This window comes from Opisthocomus hoazin, chromosome 2 (assembly GCF_030867145.1).
Source record: "Opisthocomus hoazin isolate bOpiHoa1 chromosome 2, bOpiHoa1.hap1, whole genome shotgun sequence".
In the NCBI taxonomy this organism is placed as follows: Eukaryota; Metazoa; Chordata; class Aves; order Opisthocomiformes; family Opisthocomidae; genus Opisthocomus; species Opisthocomus hoazin.
Genome location: NC_134415.1, coordinates 129,736,726 through 129,761,478, shown reverse-complemented (window position 1 = coordinate 129,761,478; position 24,753 = coordinate 129,736,726). Strand labels below are relative to the sequence as shown.

At 43.5% G+C, this 24,753-nt stretch overlaps 1 protein-coding gene across 1 annotated transcript in view; it reads left to right on the top strand.

The window, feature by feature from the left end:
• MSRA (methionine sulfoxide reductase A) overlaps positions 1-24,753 on the top strand; it is a 317,905-nt gene that overhangs the window by 137,053 nt on the left and 156,099 nt on the right. The window contains exon 3 of the mRNA XM_075415036.1: positions 18,478-18,597. Coding sequence (XP_075271151.1) covers positions 18,478-18,597 — 120 coding nt within the window. The remainder of the gene's footprint in view (positions 1-18,477; positions 18,598-24,753) is intronic.

Below are 24,753 nucleotides of genomic sequence, written 5' to 3'. Positions count from 1 at the left end.
TTGAAATGAAGGAAAAAGTACACTTCAGCATCTATGAGAAACAAATAATATGATCAGTTTTTCAAGTAAGATAAGAACTAATCACAAAAAACCCCTGATTTGAGTTGAACTGTAAGTAATTTTGAAACAGCCGTAGTTATTTGTTTGTGAGCCAGGGAAAACAGCATGCAATATGTCAGGCTTTGAGATAAAATTTATTGGTGTGTCATTGGCTTAAGTCCAACATTATGCTCATAAATAATATAATCCTAGTGTGACACATTTCTGCTTGAACCTTGACTGAAAATTATTGAGAATCATGTTATGAATTATGTAGTAGCAGTCACGCGTTCAAGTCAAAAGAATATAACTTGAGTGAAATGCTGAGATGTATTTGTAATTAGGTACACTATCTGAAGATGCATAGTTGCAGAAAGGGCAAGGTGTCTTTCTTTGTCTCCTAAGGTACAGCCTGGAGCTTGGCTGCAGGCTCATGCTAATGGTCATCCAGCTTTTACTGACTCATTCTTCTGGGATGGAAAGTCTGATGTGGTTGAACGTTGTGGTCATCTGTATCGCTGTCTTGTATGCTATTAGCACTGACTTTTGTCTCTTAATATATACTAGCTCAGTATGACCCAAGGCTCCAGACAAGCCTGGACAACAATGCACAGTTGGGTTGGAGGAACTCAGGTTATTCAGTGGAATGTGCCTGACAAGCCAAGAGAGGACAAACGTAGGGAGTTTAAGCATCAAAATGGTTATACTCAAACTCATGAAGTGTGATGGTGTTTACCCCTGTAGCAGATAAAGAGATTATCAACTGCTTTGCTTCCTGGGGACCAATAAACCCAGGATCATTTTACTGTGCTGCTATGTTAAAGATATGGGCATGTTTTTTAGATGTAGAAGGATTTCTGGTAGCTAACATGGTCCCTCTTTAGACCATTGTGTAGTGTGCTGCTTGGCAGTAGTGGTGATTTCTAGTCTCGTATAGAAATCCATACCTGGGTTCTTCTCTTTTTTGTGTCCTTACTATCTGCATACTATTTTGTTCCCAGACTGTCTTTTGGAGAGAGGTTCCCTTTGAGATGAAACCTGCATGTGGTTCTGGGAATGGTTCGTGCTGGGTACCACTCCTTCTAGTCACACTGTGAAGCGAAATGAGGGTTCACTCCCTCTACTCTATGCTATCCGCCAATATTCTCCTGGCAGGTCTTGTATCTTCAGATGTCCTGATCTGCTCTCAGGTTCTGCCTCAATGCATGCAGCCTCCACCCTTGGTCTTATACTAGAAGAACCACTCTTAATGGACTGACACTGATTTGAAACAAACCCATAAAATCACAGAATCACAGAATGGTCGGGGTTGGAAGGGACCTCTGTGGGTCACCCAGTCCAACCCCCTGCCGAAGCAGGGTCACCCAGAGCAGGCTGCACAGGACCGCGTCCAGGTGGGTCTTGAATATCTCCAGAGAAGGAGACTCCACAGCCTTCCTGGGCAGCCTGTGCCAGGGCTCTGTCACCCTCAGAGTGAAGAAGTTCTTCCTCGGGTTCAGCTGGAACTTCCCAGGCTTCAGTTTGTGCCCGTTGCCCTTTGTCCTGTCGCTGAGCACCACTGAAAAGAGTCTGGTCCTGTCCTCCTGACCCCCACCCTGCAGATATTTAGAGGCATTTCTAAGGTCCCCTCTCAGCCTTCTCTTCTCCAGGCTGAACAAGCCCAGCTCCCTCAGCCTCTCCTCGTAGGAGAGATGCTCCACTCCCCTCCTCATCCTCGTAGCCCTCCGCTGGACTCTCTCCAGTAGCTCCTCATCTTTCTTGAACTGGGGAACCCGGAACTGGACACAGCACTGCAGATGGGGCCTCCCCAGGGCAGAGTAGGGGGGGAGGAGAACCTCCCAGCACAGGATGCTTCGAGGCTGAGAAAACTACGGGCTTGGGGAGGGAGCAGGTCATGGGCTTTGCTGTCAGTAATAGCAATTCCTTCACTGAGCCATCGGTGCGGTGCAGGCACTCTGCCACAGCATTTGTTATAGTTACTTTATTTTCAACAGTGATACACCATGTGTTTTGGGAGTGAGTGCACGTCAAGTACTGCACAAATGCTAAATGGAGAACCGCGTATCTATTGGGCCTCTCTCTGTTCCTCTGGATATAAATTAGTTTTTCTACAGCAATCTTCTCCAGGATTGTCTTGAGTAATTGTCTTCTTTGGGTCGTGGGTTGGAAAGAGTTATTCTCTTTTGCAAGTGAGAATGTACTACAGTTTTACTGGCTACTAACAGATGAGAAACTAACCCTTGGAAAGGCTATATTTTCATTAAGGACAGCTGTGGTTCAAAATAGATAAATTTTAATGATCTTCTAGGTACGCTTAGAAGACATTTATTACTTTGGGCTTTTATTGGACAAAGGTTAAGGGTAAGTTTCTGTGGAGCTGGGGAAAGGAGGACTAAAGGGCTGCTTGTTGAGTTGGCTTGTCATTTGAATGTAATTATTTTTTGCTCCTGAGCAATTATAGATTGTAAGTTTAAATAATTGCCAGGGCACCTACAGCTTTCTATTGTGCTCTAAAATCTAAGGTTATAAATAAAATAAGGAATATGAGATTACTTTTTCTGAATGTGTCTATGACAGTTAATTGAACTTAGCAATAGCTATCAGAAAAGGAAAGAAAAGGCAAGATTTCTATTCCTTGCCATAAATAAACTTTGTAAACAAGTTATTATTTTCTGCAGCTTAGACCTAAAAGTGATTCTTATTTTGCTGGTAACAAAATGTTTGTGGTGCTTTGCTTTTATAATGGTAGAATATATTTTGTTTTCCTTCTGTATATTTCAAGCTCCGTAAGGTTGCCGAGTGATTAGAGAGATTTTCGCAAGACGAGGGTAAGGCTTCGCTCTTATTGCAGAGATGAATTGATATGAAAGCCACAGTTTCAGGAGAATCAAATGGATTACACAGCCCTGATGACATCTCTTATTTCATGTGTACATCAAGTTCTCCTTGAGTAGCAGAGCACTGAAGTGTGTCAAATGACCGAGGACGATCTAAAATGAATCTCCGCAAAGTGTTGGAATGCTTAGAGCAAAGGAAGATCACAAAATGATTGGAAAGCCTCAAATCAATGACTGAACTAAAGATGTGATGCTTTGCAATGAAGCAGATAATCAGGTTGATGATAGGACCGTGTAGCTCTCTCTCAATCTCTTTCACATATTATTGTACCATAGGTGCTTTTTATCCCTAACAAACTTTTGAAAGGTAATATATTAAGAAACTACCGCCTGCTTCAAAGGAGAGAGAAAAGTGGCTAGACTGAATTTATCTGGGCACGAGCTGGCATAACTTATTCGTTAGTGACTGTATCCTCGGACATTCTGCTGTGTTAATTCAGATTAAGATTTGGTTCCATTTTTGGACACTTCAGAGGTGTACAAAGAGCTTCTGATGCTTGTGTTCATGCTCGTTATATTTTCATTGATCCAATAGTTGATTTTGTAAGAGAAATTAAATAGAGTAAGTAGTTAAAGGAGTCAGAATTTTGACCATAAATTCCGAGATTTGTTTTTGTGTCCTTGGGACACTTCGATCATCATCCTTCTGGCCAAGAAACATCAGGTCCCTACAGTACTTCTGAAGACTCCTCTTTAAGCAATTAGTCATGAAAGACATGCAATTTTAATCCAAATTTTTTGCACTTAAGGACTGATTGTTCTTCCTTTGTCAATAGCACTTCTTTTCTGCAGGTCATACCCATTTTTGTTGCAATATTGCTTTGTGTGTGGTTCTGTTGTTCTTGGAAAATGATGCCCAATTGTTCCCAGCCATGAGCATTCACTCAGTTGCATTCCCAAATCCCCAAACATGAAAGAAAATGTGTTTATTGGTTTCCAATTCTTGAATTGCACAATTCGTGACAGTTCTCTTTCATGTTTGTGGTATGTACCGATATGAATGGCCCTGTTAATGGAAAACTAAACTTCTGGGGAGGTTGCTGGTTTGTTCTGCATTTGTACCCAGAACCCAGCACTGCGGAATTCAGGTTTGTGACGATGGCTTTTATGTGCTGTGGTTTTGAAAATCGCAACACCACTAATGACAGATACAAGCCTCAGAGAGCAAATCTTTCACAGTCTGCACTCAGGCTTGAATTCTCTAAGTCTCCTTCTCATCCCGTTTTTCCCAGTTCTACACCTGCCTAAGCATAATAGAATCGATTACTTATACAATGCCAAGTAAAGAGAATGAATTCCATTTCATGAATGAAACTTCATCAAAGAACAAAAAAAAATTTTATAAGATGGAAATCTTCAAGGTTAAGACATTGAACTATTTTTATGGAGAGAATTCTCTATTTATTGTTAAACAATTTTTTTTTGTTTCTCTTATCGCATGCCTAATCTTGACTGGTTATGTCCTCAGCCTAACAAAGATCGAGATAACTGGTTGGTATATCTGGCTCAACATGTTAAAGTAATCACAATATTCTGATATATTTTCTGTGGAAAATGTTTTGTGTTTTGGAAGCAGTTCTTCATTTTGTCTTGTTTTCCACATTACTATATTTCAGCTAAATTCTGCTGACAAAATGTGAATAAGATGGAAGTTGCTACGTTTTATCTAGACAAAGTTTTACTGAAGAATACTAACCAACCAGAATACGGGAAGGGAAAAGTTAGAAAATGCGTATTTTACCAAGTGGTGTTTCTATCACCCAATAGTCATAGCATGAAAAAGAGATATTTTAAACAAAGACCTGTTAATTGGGATCCTTTGGGAATTTTCCAAAAGAGATTTTTTGCTTTGCTTCAGGACCACTCATACCTCAGTTGTGGAGTACTTAAAGTAATAATTCATAAGTTGTGGTTCATGTGAGGCTTAATTATTGTGTGCAAAAGGATTTGATGTGTTTGGATGAAAGGAACTCAAGGCATGTGAATTATTTTTAAGTATTTGCTTTCTAGAGGAAGCAGAAAACACGGTTCCTCAGATCCCTAGGTCTTCCGCCAGGCTTCCTTTTGTGGCATGTTCCCACACTGATGTCCTTCCAAGAGCTGGCGAGTAAAGCCCGTGAATTGTATGTAAGTGTTTGGGCCTAATGAACCCTGCACATCTTCCAACTCCTTTTAACCTTTCTCTCCTAATCAAGAAAATGCGGAGTGTGATTAATGCTGAACAGCTAGATGCAGAACGGTGATTAGGAATAAAGCCTGTACCCCCAGAGTGCAGAAAAAGGCTGACCTGCAGAAGTGGTTGGCTTTCTTCATTCTAGCAAGATCTATTTCTTTCCCTGTTCACTTTTAGGAGCAATCCACAGTATTAGTTCAGGTTATTTAGAGCCAAAATTTAGTCTGGAGAGGAGGAGGCTGAGGGGTGACCTTGTCGCTCTCTACAGCTACCTGAAAGGAGGTTGTAGTGAGGCAGGGTTTGGTCTCTTCTCCCAAGTAACCAGCGGTAGGACGAGACACAATGGCCTCAGGTTGGGTCAGGGGAGGTTTAGACTGGAGATTAGGAGAAATTTCTTTCCTGAAAGAGTGGTCAGGCCTTGGACCAGGCTGTCCAGGGCAGTGGTGGAGTCCCCATTCCTGGAGGGGTTCAAAAACTGTGTAGATGTGGCACTTGGGGACATGGTTTAACAGGCATGGTGGTGTTGCGTTGACGGTTGGACTTGATGATCTTAGAGGTCTTTTCCAACCTTAATGATTCTATAATTCTGTGATTCTATGATTCTGTCATTCTGTGAGATGAACTTTGGAGCGGTTCGGGGCAGCTCGGAGACGGAGGTGGTGCTGCGGGGTTGTCCTCCCGGCTCTGCCAGGCGGAGGTGTGTGTCATGGGGCTGGTGACAGCCTAGCGCAGCTCTCTAAAGTTGGAGAGTTTGGCCTCTGCTGCTTTTACACGCTCTCTTCCCATTGTGTGGTGACAGCCTTTCCGATCAGTGGGCTGTATCTTCCAGTTTCTGGGAATTAGAGGCAAGAAGTTTTCTAACAGAGGATTTTGAAGGTGTAATTTTCTTATTATGTGAACTCACCAGAGAACACTCTCATTGACCTTTGGAATAAAATTGATTTAAATATTCTTGCTTTTTGGGTGGGGAAGGAATACTGAGGCAGTGAATAATGCCATATTTGAAAGTATTTTAATACACGGAGTTGTGTATATCCCTGCTCTCTGCTGGTTAAGATCAAAATGGCGTTTAAATAGGAATATCTGAAACCTCTCAGACTGTAACTGTGAAGTTCAGAGCAACCGTGGTTTGTGCCTTATTAACATTCTTCATATTGGCTTCAGATTTGTTTAAATCCTGTTGGTTTTGTATTATTGGTAACTTGTAACATGCATTTATGATGGATGGAATAAACACGTTTAAGAATCATTTTCTATCTACTTATCTCTCCATTGCTTTTCTCAGTTTGAGTGCTGTTGTCTTATAGGGTTTTTCAAAATTCTTACTTATACTTCTGACATGTTATGCATATTCCTCGTACTGCAAATATGGCAGTTTTTCTCTTGACAGTAAAATATTCCTTTTCTATTATGATAGTCTGCTTTTCCTTTTACAATAACTCTAATCTGTTGTGCAGATTTGATACAAACATGCATACATACACAAACATGTGCCCACACGCGCACTTCGAATGTCAGCAGCTACCGTACGGGCAGAAATGAATTGCCTGGGCATTTGTTAATTTGAATGAACAGGAGGCTTCTGCTTCTCCTATGGCAAAAGAAGCAAATCCAACAGTTTCTCTGGGAATTCATGCGGTGTGAACAGAACACGTCTTGGCAAAATGGGGAGCCAAGAAATTCCTCTTTAGTTGCTCTGTTAGGCAAACTGCATTTTAAATTTCTTGCCGAGGGCTTTGTTTGACTTGCCCCAGGCAAGCTGTTCAACATATTTATCAACCCTGTTGCAGCATTAGAGCCAAAGCTTATCTAGGAAGATCATCCGCTTAATGCCATCTGTCATCAGGAGTTTTATTTCTTTCAGCTGAGCTTGTTCTCCATTTCGGGTTTTCTTTTTTTGTTGTATTCCTCCCAACCATTTTTTAGTTGACTGTTTTGCAGTGATCTCAAATATTCTGCGATTGCTCAAATATTCTGTGGTTGCTGCATGTTAAACCCCTAAAGACATCAATAATGCAATGTTACGTTAAATCCTGATTGATAACATTATTCCTATATGCATCCAGATGGCTCACCAAAGCGCCCTACATATTACAGTGTTATGTAAAAGATGAGATTGCATTTCAATCGGAGTCTGAAATTCTTTCCAGATTCTTAACAGCAATTTGAAAAAAATCCAGAACAAAGACTCCGGGGTAATTCAGGCTGTGTTTTTATCTTGGTGCCTGTGAGGACATGGCTTTGATCATTTTTTGATCAAGTTTGCTGATGACACAAAGCTGGGAGGAGTGGTGGATACACCAGCAGGCTGTGCTGCCATCCAGCGAGACCTGGACAGGCTGGAGAGTTGGGCAGAGAGGAACCTGATGAGGTTCAACAAGGGCAAGTGCAGGGTCGTGCACCTGGGGAGGAACAACCCCAGGCACCAGTACAGTCTGGGGCTGACCTTCTGGAGAGCAGCTCTGCGGAGAGGGACCTGGGAGTGCTGGTGGACAACAGGTTGACCATGAGCCAGCAGTGTGCCCTGGGTGCCAAGAAGGCCAATGGCATTCTGGGGTGCATTAGGAGGAGTGTGGCCAGCAGGTCGAGGGAGGTTCTCCTTCCCCTCTGCTCTGCCCTGGTGAGGCCCCATCTGCAGTGCTGTGTCCAGTGCTGGGCTCCCCAGTTCGAGAAAGATGAGGAGTTACTGGAGAGAGTCCAGCAGAGGGCTACGAGGATGATGAGGGGAGTGGAGCATCTCTCCTACGAGGAGAGGCTGAGGGAGCTGGGCTTGTTCAGCCAGGAGAAGAGAAGGCTGAGAGGGGACCTTAGAAATGCCTCTAAATATCTGCAGGGTGGGTGTCAGGAGGATGGGACCAGACTCCTCACTGGTGCCCAGCGACAGGACAAGGGGCAATGGGCACAAACTGAAGCACAGGAAGTTCCAGCTGAACACGAGGAAGAACTTCACTCTGAGGGTGACGGAGCCCTGGCACAGGCTGCCCAGGGAGGCTGTGGAGTCTCCTTCTCTGGAGATATTCAAGACCTGCTTGGACGCGGTGCTGTGCAGCCTGCTCTGAGTGACCCTGCTTGGGCAGGAGGGTTGGACTGGGTGACCCACAGAGGTCCCTTCCAACCCCTACCATTCTGTGATTCTGTGATTCTGTGATTTTAGATTTTCAGGCCCTCCTTAGCTGTTGTGTAAGTGCACAGGCAGTGTGAAAGTGTTCCACAAAGCTGTATTCATGCACTTCACATGTGATTATGAAATCCAGTTCTACTTTTGCAGTTGTGTCCACGATCACAATGAAGCCAGAGGGACTGGCATAGTTCCCTGTAGAGAACAAAATTCAACTTTCTGGAAGTCTGGTCTTATGTAGTTATAGAAAGTCAAGAAAAATTATTGTAACCAGGTGTACAACCGCAGTGTGTAGATGAGATACAAGCTGGGTGTTCTTCTGGCTTGCCAGGATGTCCTGACCTCCTGATTGTCCAGACTGGGAGATCTACTGCGTCCCATCACAGCTTCCTTGTTGCTTGCTTGCCCATCTTCTCGTTGGGGAGGGAACATGATGGTGCCTGCTGAGGGCTCATCTTGACCTTTCATCGTGAAGCCAAGGTACCCACTTCAGCCTGTGAAGTAGTAAAAATTAATGGTCCCCACAGTTTCAGAGCACACAGCATCAATAGCTCTTTGGCTCAGGACTTGGAAATATCAGTACTTGGACTGACTTCAATCAATCAGCTGTACCAACTGCTCTATGCAATTTTGTAAAGACAAGAATGCCAATCACACTCAGTATTTGGCGGAGGTGTATGAAATGAGCGTTATTATATAGGTATATAACTTGCTGAGGTTCAATTTATTCCAGTTGGGGAAAAAAAAATCATTTCAGTTCAAAGCAGCTGAGCATTTCCTTCTCCAGATTTTATAGAGGTAACTAAATCAATCGTATTCAGAATTTGGGCCAAGTCCTACACCGGCCAAGAGAAGCGGGGCTACTGGCAGCTGTGTCTTCAGCTCCCGGCGAGATGCTGGCTCGAGCACGATGCGTGGAGGTACGCCGGTGGGATGTACCGTTGGCTGTCCTTTACTGCTGCGTCGTATAAGAGCAGCCTGTGCCCCCAGCTACTTTTGGCTGGGTACTGTAGCATTTGAGCAGCTGGCGGGATCGTTGCTTCTAGGGTTTCAGAACAGAAGCCTGGCACAAGAGCCGGTCTCCTCTGTCTAGCGTGCTCTTGAGCTTTGCATCAATCCTGTCCCACTTCTTACTCTGATCTGGGGCTGAGGAAGAGGTTTCCGGGGCCCGTTGCTCTTTGTTCTCCCAGTGAACCGGCACGTTTCATTTTTTGAAATGTATATTTAAAACTGACATTTTCCCCTGCTGAGTGGAGTCATACATTCTAAAATGCTGCTAACAGAAGGAGGAGCAGGATCCATATCCTTCACAGTTCATCTTCTGCAATGAAGCATTGCTACCAGCCTGGCGTTGAAACAGCTCCTTAATCTGCCGCGTGGAGAAGTGCCTTGAAGGGTGGGTGTGGGGATTGTAGGTGGTGGGCCAGAAGAGACTTGGCATGCCAATGAAAGAACGCATTCATTCTTCAGAAGATGACAAAAAGAGTCTTCTGGATGTCCTGTTGGGCTGCCGGGACGGCAGGGGAGGGGGGATGCTTGTAAATAAAGCTGGCAGGAGCAAAAGGTCTTTGGGTGGCCGGGCAGAAGGCAGGTTGTGCATGCGCTTGATGCCCAGCAGAGACGGATATGCCACACAGGTAAAGGACAAAGGCATTGGAAAAAAATGCCCCACAAATGAAAATACCATATACGTGTACAAGTTTTAGAGAAAATATGAAAATGAGCCAGTATATAAAAACAATATACCTGCTGTGAGCTTCTCTAAGTGGAAATCTGAGAGTGCCTGAAGCATCAGCCTCCTTCATCAACTGTGGAGCTCAGAACTTCATAGACTTTAATTAATACAGAGTGGGTGCGTCTTGCGAGGTTTCTGGATCAGGAACGTCCTTCTGATGCAAATTTACTGCTTGTGCCGATTGACATAATGGAATCGTAAATAGGATTTTACATCAGGGAACCTGCGTGGAAGCTTGGTATGATTCAACGGGGTGATAGGAACAGACATTGGAGAAGGGACTCAAGACGAAGGCAATTGAACGTTACCTTTGCAGGGTCAGGCAGTTTCTCGTAGGAGTGGAGAAGACGTTTTGAACGTTGCGCGACTTTCAAACGAGTTTTCCAATCTGTTTTTCGGTTCTGTGTGATGGCCATTGCATGCAGCACACAAAATAAAGAATCTAAAAATATTACAGGCTGTGAACGTTATTATGAGGATAGATAACTTTATAATTAGTGAGTTTGGTTAGGATTCATCTAGCTTCTGCTGCAGCATAGGCTGCTACAACCGAGCTAGTCACGCTAGACTCTTTGTGTGGTTGTAAAAGGGAAACGGGCAGCTTTCAGACAAGAATCGCTGTATTTTGGGGAACTTGAGTCAGGTTTTTGTAATGTCTGTGTGTGGGATACGGGCTTGTTTCTCCTGCCTTAAAATATGCAAACAGTTACATCTGAGATGTCCAGGAGCGTTTTGCCTGGCCTCAGGACGCCATGCAATAGGGGCACGTGTGTCTCCTGAGCTCCCGTGTCATTGACGTCAGCCTCGTGTAGATAGATGTCTTGGGTATCCCAAGGCATCTCAAATGCCCCCGGATGTCTCCATTTAGGTAAATAAATTAATCCCTGAATGTATGAGCTCCTGTTGCAGTCAGCAGAGACCTAGTCAATACAGTTAACGTAATCTGTAAAGCTGTTCGTCTCACCAGAAAGTAAACACCTGGGGCTCAGTTCTGCTCTGTGAATATTTCAGAATTATTACAGATTATCTGTAACAACGGGATGCTTATCTCTCTTATCAGAGTAACATTTTGCTTGCGTTATTTTAGAAAAATAATTCATCTTATGCTAACTATTTTTTACAAATATGCAAATCATGTGGGTTGCCTATGGAAACACACGTTCCTCGGCTGCGCGTAAGGCTGTCTGCAAAAAGAGTTGTGCAGAAGATGTATATGTGCATGGATATAGAAAGAGAATAGTTTGAGCAGTGGATGCGGGCGCTAGAAATGAATAGGGGTACCTGCATGTATTCCTAAACTGTGCAGTTAATATTATTTATAGAGGTGAATGAACCTTTAAAGACTACCATTTGAATCTGCTTGTTTTGAAGTTCAAAAGCAAAAATATCTTTAAATGCCTTTTGAAATTCCAATTAAGAGCCAGTCAAAACCCATTACTAAAAGAAGAGTTTTTGTTTTACAAATTAGCAGTTTAAAAGTGACAAATATCTTCAGTGCTTAAACACTCTCCTGCAATACCCATTATGTTCAAATAACACTATTTCTGGGAACAGAAGTGTGTTCTCCAGTATCTCTTTTTTTCTTTCTCTGAGGAATGCCTCTGGAAGCTCGCTATCTAACTTTAAAGCCACACTCACTTCACCAGTACCGGGGATTATGCAAATTAATTCATGAATAGTTTAAAATCACATTAATGTTTTCTAGTTTCAAATTATAATATGGGTGGCTTATTTTACTTTTATGTTTCTTTTCCTACTTTTTTTTACTGTTTTTTTCCCCTCTGAATTTTACTTAATTATTTAATTTAATTATTGTAATTGTTTATTTCTTCAGTTTTTGTACTAGAGTAGTAATAATTAGGGAGAGTAAACTTTTTGTGTGCTGTAAGAACATGTGAAGTCTTGAACTGAGATTATTTCCCTATTTTAGTAGTCCTTGCTGATGTTAAACATGGCTTAAGGCAGCCGGTGCTCCGAAGAACAGGCGTTCCATGACCTGATGTGGCTGAACTCCGGAATATTACGTGGGGTTTTATTGTGAATATTTCTCTCCTTGTGACAATTTCTCTGTAGAACATGGCACCACTTTAGAAGAATAACAAACATAACTGCTGACTGTATTAATACTATGGAAAGCAATTTAGTAGTGTGTTGTTGTAAATTATGTCCCTTTACTTGCAGGTTGTTTTATTATGACAAAGATTTCATTTTTATCTGTTCTCGGGGCTGTGAGGATTTATTGTTTGTGCGAGGTAGCAGCGTACTTGAGAAATGATGAGAACAGTTCCCCGAGAGAATCAAATGTCTGTCTCCCGGAGGAGGGAGGGCAGAATGAATTCAGACAGAAACTGGTTACAGAGAAGAAAAAGTGAAAGAAACCATGATGAGGATGTGGGTCACCAGGTCAAATCAAGAGGGCTATCAATGAGAGAATCCTAAGTAAGAGTTATCGGTCAAGGAGAGTCAGTGACGGCTACCCTAATGATCACTAATTTCAGACAGTGCCATTAGGGATTTATTGAGCATTAAAATTCTTGACATAAATAGGAAAAGAATGAGCATTTATACTTTATATTTGAAGTTGGGCCTATATCTGAACTCGAGCCTGAATTTGGACTGTGTCCTTAGTTTTGTGTTATTCCTTTGCACTCACGTGTGGGCCTAGGAGTAAGGTGGGGGAAAAATTTTGGGTCACAGAATCACAGAATCGCAGAATCACAGAATGGTAGGGGTTGGCAGGGACCTCTGTGGGTCACCCAGTCCAACCCCCTGCCGAAGCAGGGTCACCCAGAGAAGGCTGCACAGGACCGTGTCCAGGCGGGTCTTGAATATCTCCAGAGAAGGAGACTCCACAGCCTCCCTGGGCAGCCTGTGCCAGGGCTCTGTCACCCTCAGAGGGAAGAAGTTCTTCCTCGGGTTCAGATGGAACTTCCCAGGCTTCAGTTTGTGCCCGTTGCCCCTTGTCCTGTCGCTGGGCACCACTGAAAAGAGTCCGGCCCCATCCTCCTGACACCCACCCTGCAGATATTTCTAAGCATATATAAGGTCCCCTCGCAGCCTTCTCTTCTTCAGGCTGAACAAGCCCAGCTCCCTCAGCCTCTCCTTGTAGGAGAGATGCTCCAGTCTCCTCCTCATCCTCGTAGCCCTCCGCTGCACTCTCTCCAGTAGCTCCTCATCTTTCTTGAACTGGGGAGCCCAGCACCAGACACAGTACTCCAGATGGGACCTCGCCAGGGCAGAGCAGAGGGGGAGGAGAACCTCCCTCGACCTGCTGCCCACACTCCTCCTAATGCACCCCAGGATCCCATTGGCCTTCTTGGCAGCCAGGGCACGCTGCTGGCTCATGGTCACCTTGTCGTCCCCCAGCACTCCCAGGTCCCTCTCCGCAGAGCTGCTCTCCAGCAGGTCAGCCCCAGCCTGTACTGGTGCATGGGGCTGTTCCTCCCCAGGTGCACGACCCTGCCCTTGCCCTTGTTGAACTTCATCACATTCCCTCTGCACCCAACTCTGCAGCCTGTCCAGGTCTCGCAGGATGGCAGCACAGCCTGCCGGGGTATCCACCACTCCTCCCAGTTTTGTGTCATCGTTTGGGTCTGTACTATTCTTTGGCATAGATGAAATAGCTCGTTCACCACCTCTCAGCGTGCTCCTCTGACCAATGTTAGCTTGGTAAATTGGCTACAGAGTCCGTTCTGCAAGGGCTACAAAACCAGCTGGGATTTTCGGCAGCTGGAGCTCAAACTTCCCTTGTAACGTTAAGGATGCACAGCGCTAAAGTGTTAGTTTTGGGCCAAACTTTATTTTTCGTGCTTCACATACAGATACAGACTTAGGATCTAAGAAACAACCCACAAAACAAATTAAAAGCATCCGTGGAAGCAGTGTTATCTAGCCTGAGCATGCCCACTTCTGTGTGAGTTCAGATGCTGTCTTATGCTCTCCGCCTAAATCCAACCACCAGAAAACTACTGACAAGTGCCTCTTTTTTCAGGACAATATATTTGGGTGAACACTGTCGTGGGAAGTGGAGAAGAACCTAAGGAATTCTGAGACCACTAAGTTCAGACAGTCCTAAAAGATAAGCAGCGTAACTGGGCAGTGTGTGTAGTTAAAGATCTGAATTGAAGATAGAGAAGATTTAAGTGACTCCTGCCTCCTTACTCATTTGGGGTTGCATACCTAAATACACAATTGTCTTTTGTTGACAGAGTATGTTGTGATTATCAGAAGGAACAAGATCTGTTAGAGCAGACTGGATGACCATGGAAAATCTGTGTTCTTAACTTTTCACTATCTTGCAGTGAAATGGAAATACCATTTTTAGGAACCTGTGATGGACTGGATATACGATAGGCCTTTCACATAGCTAAACAATTGTCCCAGTCATGAGTTTTAAAAATTATATTTTCTCTTCTGTGTTGACTTTAGCAAAATCGGATGTGCTTTTCAGATCAGTTCTTCATCGCTGCCTAATTCTTTAATGCCTCCAAAATGTCCTCATGGATAAAGCAGTATGAAGACGTAGTTGAGATTTAGGTACATCTCTGATATTGGGCATGAGGAATAAAGAACTGCAGACAGCAATGATGAAGATCACGGGTCTTATTTTAACAGAAATTTTCCCTCGTACCCCAAGCTATATGTGCTTGTGTTTGCTTCTGGACTGTTACTATAAGCCCATCCAGTGTAAAAGAGTCAAGAATTTATATACCCTCTGTGTTAAAGTATCGTTAATGAGTATTTCCCACACCTTTCACATCACCCGAACGTACTGCAACAGGAATTTTGGCAGGGCGCATGTGATATTTTTACGAAAGGCGTGCAGACGTACCCATGTTCACACAGTTTTCCATGTACATATGCAGATGTGGATAAATCATAGAATCATAGAGCGGTTTGGGTTGAAAGGGACCTTAAAGATCGTCTCGTTCCAACCCCCCTGCCATGAGCAGGGACATCTTCCCCCAGCCCAGGGTGCTCAAAGTCCCGTCCAACCTGGCCTTGAACACTGTCAGGGAGGGGGCAGCCACAGCTTCTCTGGGCAACCTGGGCCAGGGCTTCACCATCCTCAGAGTGAAAAATTTCTTCCTTATATCCAATCTAAATCTCCCCTCTTTCAGTTTAAAGCCATCACCCCTTGTCCTATCACTCCATCCCCTTGTCAAAAGTCCGTCTCCAGCTTTCTTATAAGTCGCCCTTAAGTACTGAAAGGCCACTATCAGGTGTTTCTGGAGCCTTCTCTGCTCCAGGCTGACCAGCCCCAGCTCTCCCAGCAGAGGGGTTCCAGCCCTCGGATCATTGCTGGGGCCTCCTCTGGCCCTGCTCCCACAGCTCCAGCTTTGTCCTGTCCTGAAGGCTCCAGAGCTGGAAGCAGGACTCCCAGGGGGTCTCAGCAGAGTGGGGCAGAGGGGCACAATCCCCTCCCTTGCCCTGCTACCCACAGTACCATTGGCTTTCCAGGCTGTGAATATATAAAAATACACTTCTAAGCAAGTATTTGGTTAAAGACTCAAAGGCTGCATCGAAATGATGTGTTCAAAGGCTGTTTTCACAATGGGCCGAGGAGCACTTCCCAGGTCATCGCTGTAGGCTCCCTCCCGTCTGTGACCGGAGTGTCGGGATGAGATGTGGGCATGCACTGGCCCCCTTGGACATGCTCTGACCTCTGTCGGAAGGAAACCTGAGCATCAGGGTTTGCTGATGTTCTCTAGTTATGCTCTTGATGTGGACAATGACAGGACCACAGTCGCCGTTTGTGCTGTGCGACATAGACTGATGTGTAAAAACTGTCTCACTCAATATCAATTGACCAGACCTTGGGGCATAATTACTGGAGAACTTCCCAGACTTAACCGAGGTAAAATAATGACATCAGGAACAGAAGTATGGTCTAGTTTAAATCACCATTAGATAGGTGATTTATGAGCGCCTGAAAAATTTCTCTCAAATCAGAATTCTAGACTACTCTGTCTTCCAAATGAGGAGGGAGTTTCAGGAGAGGTCCTATAGCAGTTTCCAACCAGCCTAATTTAGCTGAGGAACCCAAGTCTAAATAGCCATTTCTATCTCTGTAGTCAAGGGATAATAATGTAATTTGATCAGCAATTTATATCTTCTGTGGGCTGAGTTGTCCTAAGGAGATGCCTGCCTCTTTCCATGGTCTCCAGGAGCAGGCTAGGCTCCTAATCTAGGTGGCTTGCTTGAGCACCTGCATTAGAAGGAGAAATGTAGGTCGTTACTTCTGTGTTTTTGGTGCGTTACAGCTGCAGGGACGGGAGTTGGTCAAAAGAAGTTACATTAATTTGAAGCTAATCTCTGAAGTTTCAAAGCAAGAACGTGCCTTCGTGAGCCATCGTGGTTGCTGGAAGGGACTGCTTTGGAGTTGTAGCTGTAGTTTGAAGGAACATTTCTGTAATTTTTTAGCCTGTTGATGCCGTGAAAAGCTAGAGTTGAAGACTCAATAGTCGGAAGACTATTAAGCAGGTATTCTTTGTTATGGTGCTGGGCACACGGGGGATCTCTCCTCCAAACGTGCACGCCAAACACCCTGTCATTTCAGGTTAAATACAAGCACAATATACATATTCATTATATTTCCGAGAAATGCTTAGCATATTCATAACTTTTCCAAGAACTAATCAGCATATGTTAATGTCTTTCACGCATGTCTGTTAGCGTCCTCAAGTGGTCTTTGGGGTTCCTAAGATGAAGGCTTATACTCCTCATCACAGTGTCCGCTGGTTGACCTTTCTTTCTGTGCAAATTCAGTTCTAAGATCACGTATACCGTGTCCTTCCAGGTTCTTTTGCTCTGGTCTTGTTGCCTCTTTCTCTCTGTAGCTCGGTGCCTCTGCCCTCCCAAGGCTGAGCTGACAATAACATCATTTAGGAGTCTCTCTATCTTAGACCTTTCGTATCGCCCCCCAAAACAGCAAGTCCAGTTTGTCTAAGTAGTGTTATTTAGGAGCCTCTTTATCTTAGCGCTTTCCTGTCTTCTCAGAGCAGCAAGAATCTACTTTAATTAGAATCACTCTAGTAAGTGGAAATTTTACATTTACAGGTATCACTGTCATATCTGCGGTGTTATCAATAGAAAACCCATCATGGATCATTGATTTCGAAGTGTATTTAATATGTAGCTTACTTTTTACAGCCTTTTATTTCGAATGTTTTAGTAAGGGAATAATAAAAGGAATTATGTTGTCACTGAAATAGAAAATACATTGCCCGTAATCTGGGGTGAGCTAAACAATGCTGGAGTGTACCTGGCACGTTTCAGCTTTAGAGTCCTCCAGATACTACCTAACATCTCGTAACTGTTTAATCCATCAGAGGATTGTGAATGTTATTCTTGTTTGTTCCTTCCCTCTGGATTTCATACGTGATTCCAATTACCAGGAGAGTTTTGCTGATGTGTGCCTGTTGTCAGCCTGCCGTCCTTTGATAATTGGCCACGTGGGTGAATGACTACTAAAATCTGATCTGAACATCAAATATCTGCATGCATAAATTGTTAAACCAAAGCATTTTTCCTCCTGTACAGCGTATAATTTAATCCATTATTACTGCCACCTTTAAAGATTGCAAATGCCTGAAAGCAAAAAATTAAATAACTGTTTGCCTTTAATACAAATTATTGTGTTTTGACAGCTTGCTAATCAACTGGATAAAAAATGGTGCTGCACAGATAGCGCAAGTGTCTTTTAAGGAACTTTTTTTTGTGTGTGTGAGAATTCTTGTTTGGGCCTTTGAACCCTTATAGGATTTGTCCTGTGGGATACGTTCGTATTCAGAAGCAGAAATAAAGTTTTATTTGAGTTGTGCTCTGGTGCAGAATGGATTTCTCAGTGTAGTTACTCTATGCATTACCTTGGGAAACATTTGACGATCGAGGCTCCATCTGCAGTGCTGTGTCCAGTTCTGGGCTCCCCAGTTCAAGAAAGATGAAGAGCTACTGGAGAGAGTCCAGCAGAGGGCTATGAGGATAATGAGGGGGCTGGAGCATCTCTCCTATGAGGAAAGGCTGAGGGAGCTGGGCTTGTTCAGCCTGGAGAAGAGAAGGCTGAGAGGGGACCTTAGAAATGCCTGTAACTATCTGCAGGGTGGGGGTCAGGAGGACGGGACCAGACCCTTTTCAGTGGTGCCCAGCGACAGGACAAGGGGCAACGGGCACAAACTGAAGCCTGGGAAGTTCCAGCTGAACCCGAGGAAGAACTTCTTCCCTCTGAGGGTGACAGAGCCCTGGCACAGGCTGCCCAGGAAGGCTGTGGAGTCTCCTTCTCTGGAGATATTCAAGACCCACCTGGACGCGGTCCTGTGCAGCCTGCTCTGGGTGACCCTGCTTCAACAGGGGCTTGGACTGGGTGACCCACAGAGGTCCCTTCCAACCCCTACCATTCTGTGATTCTGTGATTCTTTGATACTTCCACTATGGACTATATTAATTAATGTGCAAATGAGCGATGTCGTATTGAGCAGATTTTGCCGTAACGATATGTGCTTTCTGCGCTGTTCAGGTATGGGCTGTTTCTGGGGAGCCGAGAGGAAGTTCTGGAGACAGAAGGGAGTCTACTCCACTCAAGTGGGTTACGCAGGAGGGTATACTCCAAATCCTACCTACAAGGAGGTCTGTTCAGGTAAGTCTTGCTCTTTGACTTTTAAGGATCGGGAGTAGAATCCTTTCAGATTATGGGTCACAGTGAAGAGTGAAATGAGTGACTGCAGCAACTAAAAAAATCAGGTATTTAGTTAGCCCTGGTGTTGGCCTTGCATCCTAAACTATAACGAAAGCTGTGGTATCCCTATCCCGTTGATGTCTCCTAATAGTTATGGAGTTAATGTCTGTACAAATATTCTGAGGAAGAAGGAAAATAGTTTCTTCAGGAAAGGAATTCAGTTTCAAATTATGCAAACGCATTCCTTAGACAAAGCACAAGCTCTGATTTTACTTTTGTCTGTATCTGAGTGTGAACAAAAATCAGAAATCACACATTCTTTGTTTTTATTTCCATATAACCAAGAGTTTTGTACGGAGAAATCTAAACTCCTCATTTGCGTTATTATTAATAATTTGTTTTATCTCGTTCAATGCACAGCATCCTAGCATTTCCACCCCAAACACTTGCATCTATTTTTTGTTGCACTCTTAGACTAATCCTTCTATAGTACTAATAACCCAATGCAGTTTCTTTCTGCTATCTGAAACATAGAACCACTGGCAGCCAACTGACGAATGTTGCTGTTATAGCAAATTCCTGCTTTCCTAGACTCGCTAGTGGAGAACAGCTTGGAGGTTTTCTTTTGGTTTATTTCTGGTTAACACCTTTTATGCCAAATGCTGAAGTTGATACACTGTTCTCACTGGCAATCTGTCACATAGGCTTGGTAGAAAGCACGTAAGAAGTTCAGCAGCACAAACAAATAATGGACACTAGCAAGTGTGGAGAAGTGCTGCAAGGCACCTGAAAAAGCAGACACTTTCTGGAAATAGTTAAAAATTTGAAAAGAGGTGTTTTAAGGTGGTATTTTATAGGCAATGCTGAACTAATAAGAAATTGCCTTATAAATGCTACAGAAAATGTATAGAGGAGGGAGAATTTCTGGTGAGAACTTGTAGCAGTATGAATGTTCCTGAGTGCAAATATTTAGAAATATAAAAACATCTGGAACAAATAAAAAGTATACCATGCCTTTGGCATTGACTGATGTGTAGATCCCCAGAACTCCAGCAGAACGTAGCGATGAGAAGCTTTATCTATGGAAGGATCAGTGATACTGGTCTTATTCATCCAAATAGTCCATTACTTCCTAATACTTCTGCACTCTTGTATTTTGTACTTTCATCCTTTGCCTGCACTACTTGTAATTTTTATAAGCATATATGGTCCAAGACTTATCTGGTAATTATTGTCCACTCTGTTTAATGGCCTGGGTATTAAATAATTAAATTGCTTACGTAGAATAGGGATCTTCAGCACAACTTCTCTTTCCCAGTCCACTCGTGGTTCCAGTGCACCAAGGATAGTTAGGATGGACTGCTGAGTGTTTCTCCAAAGATGCTGAGTGCTGGCTGTTGGCCCAGGGGAGACGTGGACACAGGACAAGGTGGTGTAGCCAAGGAAGTAGAAGAATGAAATAATCTCTTTTAATTCTCTGCAGTATAATCTGGTTTTACATTTCAGAATAGCTCCGTAGTATTGTGAGCTTTGCATTTGATTGAGATACTTTGAAAGCTTTTTATAGCTACTTCATGTGTTGTATGCTATCAACAGTGAACAAAAATTAAAATGGTAATTAAATAAGAAGAATCCTGGAATTAAGAAGTGGGAAAAATCTTTGAAGTCTATTTTCTGATAGCTTTTTTTAGTTAGGTTTCTAGTGCAAAAACACAGCTGAGGTTTTTTTCTAGTGCTGTTTTTATACACGTTTGCATTATGGATGTTTATATGCCTCCAGATGCTGGACATTGGAGGATTTTTTTGCTCAGAGACACCCAGAAGCATAAGCACATATTTCATAACCTAGTCTGTGTGAACATAAATGGGATGTGTATGTGCTACACATTTCTGTTCCTAGTTGTGCAGCTGAGCTGAGTTGGAGAAATTACTGGTTTCTCCATGCTATTTTTTTTTCCCTACTTAGCTTCCTCTAGCCGTTTTTTATTCTGATTTTATTCTGATTTTTTTCAGCAGGTTTTTTTCATCTTTGAACAGACTTTTTGGAAATGTCTTTAAAGAGAGCTCTCACAAGCTCCCCTAAGATACTGCCATCTGGCCGCTTCTAGTTGCCATAGTTTTCATTGGGAAGAACAGTTCTTATGAAATAGTAGACTTCAGTTATGCACTGTATGATTGCCACTTTCTTATTCATCCGTTCTGGCAAGATCATATCTATGGCAAACACGTAACAATCATGTCCTCTAAATCCAGCTCTGGAAAGGATATCAGGACCATCTGAACAGTACCCACTTGACAAGTCTTTGAGCTTTGTTTTCAGCCCATGCGGTCCTGAGAATCTGTATAGGGAAGTTATTTTAATCCGGCACCTTTCTGGCACTCTGAAGAAAAAAAGCAGCAATTCTTTGCATGAAACACTTTGCGCTCTTCTAAAAGCACATTGTGAGCTAGACCTCAGGCAAGACAGTGCGGATTTACTCTTTTCCCCGTGCTAAGATCACTCAAAACATATCAGCTAATCGTGATTTTTTGATTCAGTTGCCTAAATGTAGGGTTTTATGCCATTTGAGATGTCTGAGATCATCCCATGTGCCATGCGATAGTCACTTCTGACAACTTTTCATGGGTGCCCCAGGTACACTTGGACATCTTAAAAGTAACTGGATGCCTACGTGTGAACCACTAATTCAGATCCAAGGTATCTATACATGCATTCACTATCCAGACTTCTATCTGGAGCTCAGGACATGGGCCGTACGCTGTTATTTATGTGCTTATGCACTGCTACCTGATGTGGAGGTGGAGGAGTCTGTGTCTGCTGAGGGGTAGGATTTTCCAGTCTCTTGTTCTTTGATGTTCTTGACTGCATGTGCAGTTTTGATCATGTATCTATCCAATCCATGCATGTTATATATCACAGAATCATAAAATCCTAGAATGGTTTAGGTTGGAAGGGACCTTTAAAGATCACCTTGTTCCAACCCCACCTGCTGTGGGCAAGGACGTCTTTCACTAGATCAAGTTACTCAAAGACCCATCCAACCCTACCGTGAACACTTCCAGTGACAGGACATCCACAACTTCTCTTGGCAACATATTCCAGTGTCTTACCACCCTTGTGGTAAAAAAAATTCTTCCTTATGTCTAATCTACATCTACCCTCTTTCACTATAAAATGGTTACTGCTTGTTGTGTCACTACAAACCTTGATAAAAAGTTTTTCCCCGCCTTTCTAATAAGCCCTTTTATATATTGAAAGACCTCAGTAAGGTCTCCCTGGAGACTCTTGTTCTCCAGGCAGAACAACAGCTCTCTCAGCCTTTCTTCATAGAAGAGGTGTTCCATCCCTCTGAAGATTTTTGTGGCCTCCTCTGGACCTGCTCTAACAGGTTCATGTCCTTCTTGTACTGGGGGCCCCAGAGCTTGACACAGGACTCTGGGAGGGGTCTCACAAGAGTGTAGTAGAGTGGGGGAATCACCCCCCTCAACCTGCTGGCCACGCTGCTGAGGATGCAGCCCAGGATACAATTGGCTATCTGTCTGAACTGCAAGCATACATTGCTTGCTCACATCTAATTTTTCATCTACCAATATCCCCAAGTCCTTCTCTGCAGGGCTGCTCTCAATCCATTCATCACCCAGTCTGTACTGATGCTGACAATTGCCGTGGCCCATATACACGACCTTGCACTTGGCCTTGGTGAACTTCATGAGGTTCACATTAGCCCACTTCTCAAGCCTGGCAAGGTCCCTCTGGGTGACGTCCTGTCCCTCAAGCATACCAACTGCACGCTCAGCTTGTATTACCCACAAACTTGCTGCAGGTGCACTCAGTCCCACTGTCTATGTCATTAATAAAGATATTGAACAGTACTGGTCCCAGTACAGACCCCTGAGGGATACCACTTGTTACTGATCTCTGTTTGGTCATTGAGCTGTTGACTGCAACTCTTTGGATGTGACCCTGCAGCCAATTCCTTACCCATTGAACAGGCCATCCATCAAACCATTGACTCTCCAATTTAGAGACAAGGATGTTGTGCAGGACCGTGTCAAAGGCCTTACAGAAGTCCAGATAGATGACATCAGTTGCTCTCCCCTTATCCACCCCTGCAGTCACTCCATGGTAGAAGGCCACTAGATGAGTCAGGCGACTGATTGGTCAGGCTTTCTGCTTGGAAAGCTGATCTTTCTTAACACTGCAAGAAATAAAGTTCCTGCTTGCTGATGTACCAGCAGCCAAAAGCAACAGAAATACGTTCCATGTACACTGGCTCATAGAGCCCGCAAAGGTTTTTATCTTCTTGTGTATTTAGGATGTTCCAAAATGACCACAGAATTGCAGAATCACAAAATGGTTTGGGTTGGAAGAGACCTTTAAAGGTCATCTAGTCCAACCCCGATGATCTTAAATAATGTCTTGTTTGGAGACCTCTGAGGACAACGCTGCCTTAAATATAATTATCTTAAAGTCCAAAATAGCATGTCATTAACATCTGTATTTAAATATCTGTAAATTGAGGGATTACTGAGATGGAGGCTTGGAGCGTACTGATTGCAATGTGACGTTCTGCTTCACTCTTTGTACTAAATTTGTTAGTCTTGAGTGAGTATCTTCTATAGAAATCAAGAAAGTGCTTAGGGTTTCTTTCTTTTCTTCATCTTTTTAATATATTTTCTGGAAAGGAAGTGTTGTGTTGCTTCAAGTGAATACAGGTCTGTTTTCCACATCAGTGGTGTTCCAGTCTTCTGCCACGATCTTCATTTGAGGGAACTCGCTGGGAAGCAAAAGCGATCTGCAGACCTAGCATCAAGCCGTGTGGGGGGCGACCATTTCTCTTACAGCTGCCAGGTGATGGCTGTACTGCTACAACACTGTGCTGGTACCCCATGAACACGTGAGCCTCTGAGGGCAAACCTCCAACCTCATGAGCCCTGAAGAGCAGCACAATTCACCTCTCCGTTGGGGAGGTAGGAAGGTCATGGCTCTGAGTGAAAGGGTCTTATCCTGTTCAGATGTGGGACAGGTAATTTGAAGATTCTTCTATCAGTTGATGTGGTGTTGCTTTGCTGAATTGATGTTTCAGAGATAATTGAGTTACTTTGAAGCTTAAGAATTCAGTGCTGGAAATTGTTTTTACATTTTGTGGACACTTCCATACGGATGAAAATCCGAAAAGGCTTTCTGGAGCGCGTGAAGGATTTTGAGCTATTTTGGGTGCCTTAGCCTAATACATAAATACACCATTTTTGGCCAGCATTAGACAGCCCGGGATGTTCATTCATTGTGAGACATCTTTTAATATTTTGCTTACAGATGTTCAGAACAATTCTGTTTATCTGTATATTCATAAGCTTTTTGAAATATGCATAGCTCAAGTGGCACTCAAATCAGAAGGGAAAAACTCTGCTGTTGTTATTCATAAACTGGTTATGTACAATTACCATCTAAAATACGCAGCTAACAATGATTTTCTTAAAAAGTGGGCAGTTTTTAGGCTTATGGTTCAAGCTGTTAATATCTCAGCAGGTAATTTTATTTTGTTTTGGGTTGTTTTCTTTGGTTATCTTCAGTGACTATAGCATAAGACAAATAGATGACTCTGCCTGTTTATTATCCAATATTACTTAGAAGGCTTAGTGAACATAACTGTATATTTACTTAGTTAAACCAACTTATAATCTAGTTAATTCGCAGTACCTTTCTGAAGCATGTTCTCTTATACGCAAGTCATATTTCACAGAATCACAGAATGGTAGGGATTGGAAGGGACCTCTGTGGGTCATCTAGTCCAACCCCCCTGCTGAAGCAGGGTCACCCAGAGCAGGCTGCACAGCACCGCGTCCAGGCGGGGCTTGAATATCTCCAGAGAAGGAGACTCCACAACCTCCCTGGGCAGCCTGTTCCAGGGCTCCGTCACCCTCAGAGGGAAGAAGTTCTTCCTCGGGTTCAGCTGGAACTTCCCAGGCTTCAGTTTGTGCCCATTGCCCCTTGTCCTGTCGCTGGCACCACTGGAAAGAGTCTGGCCCCGTCCTCCTGACACCCACCCTTCAGGTATTTATAAGCATTTCTGAGGTCCCTTCTCAGCCTTGTCTTCTCCAGCCTGAACAAGCCCA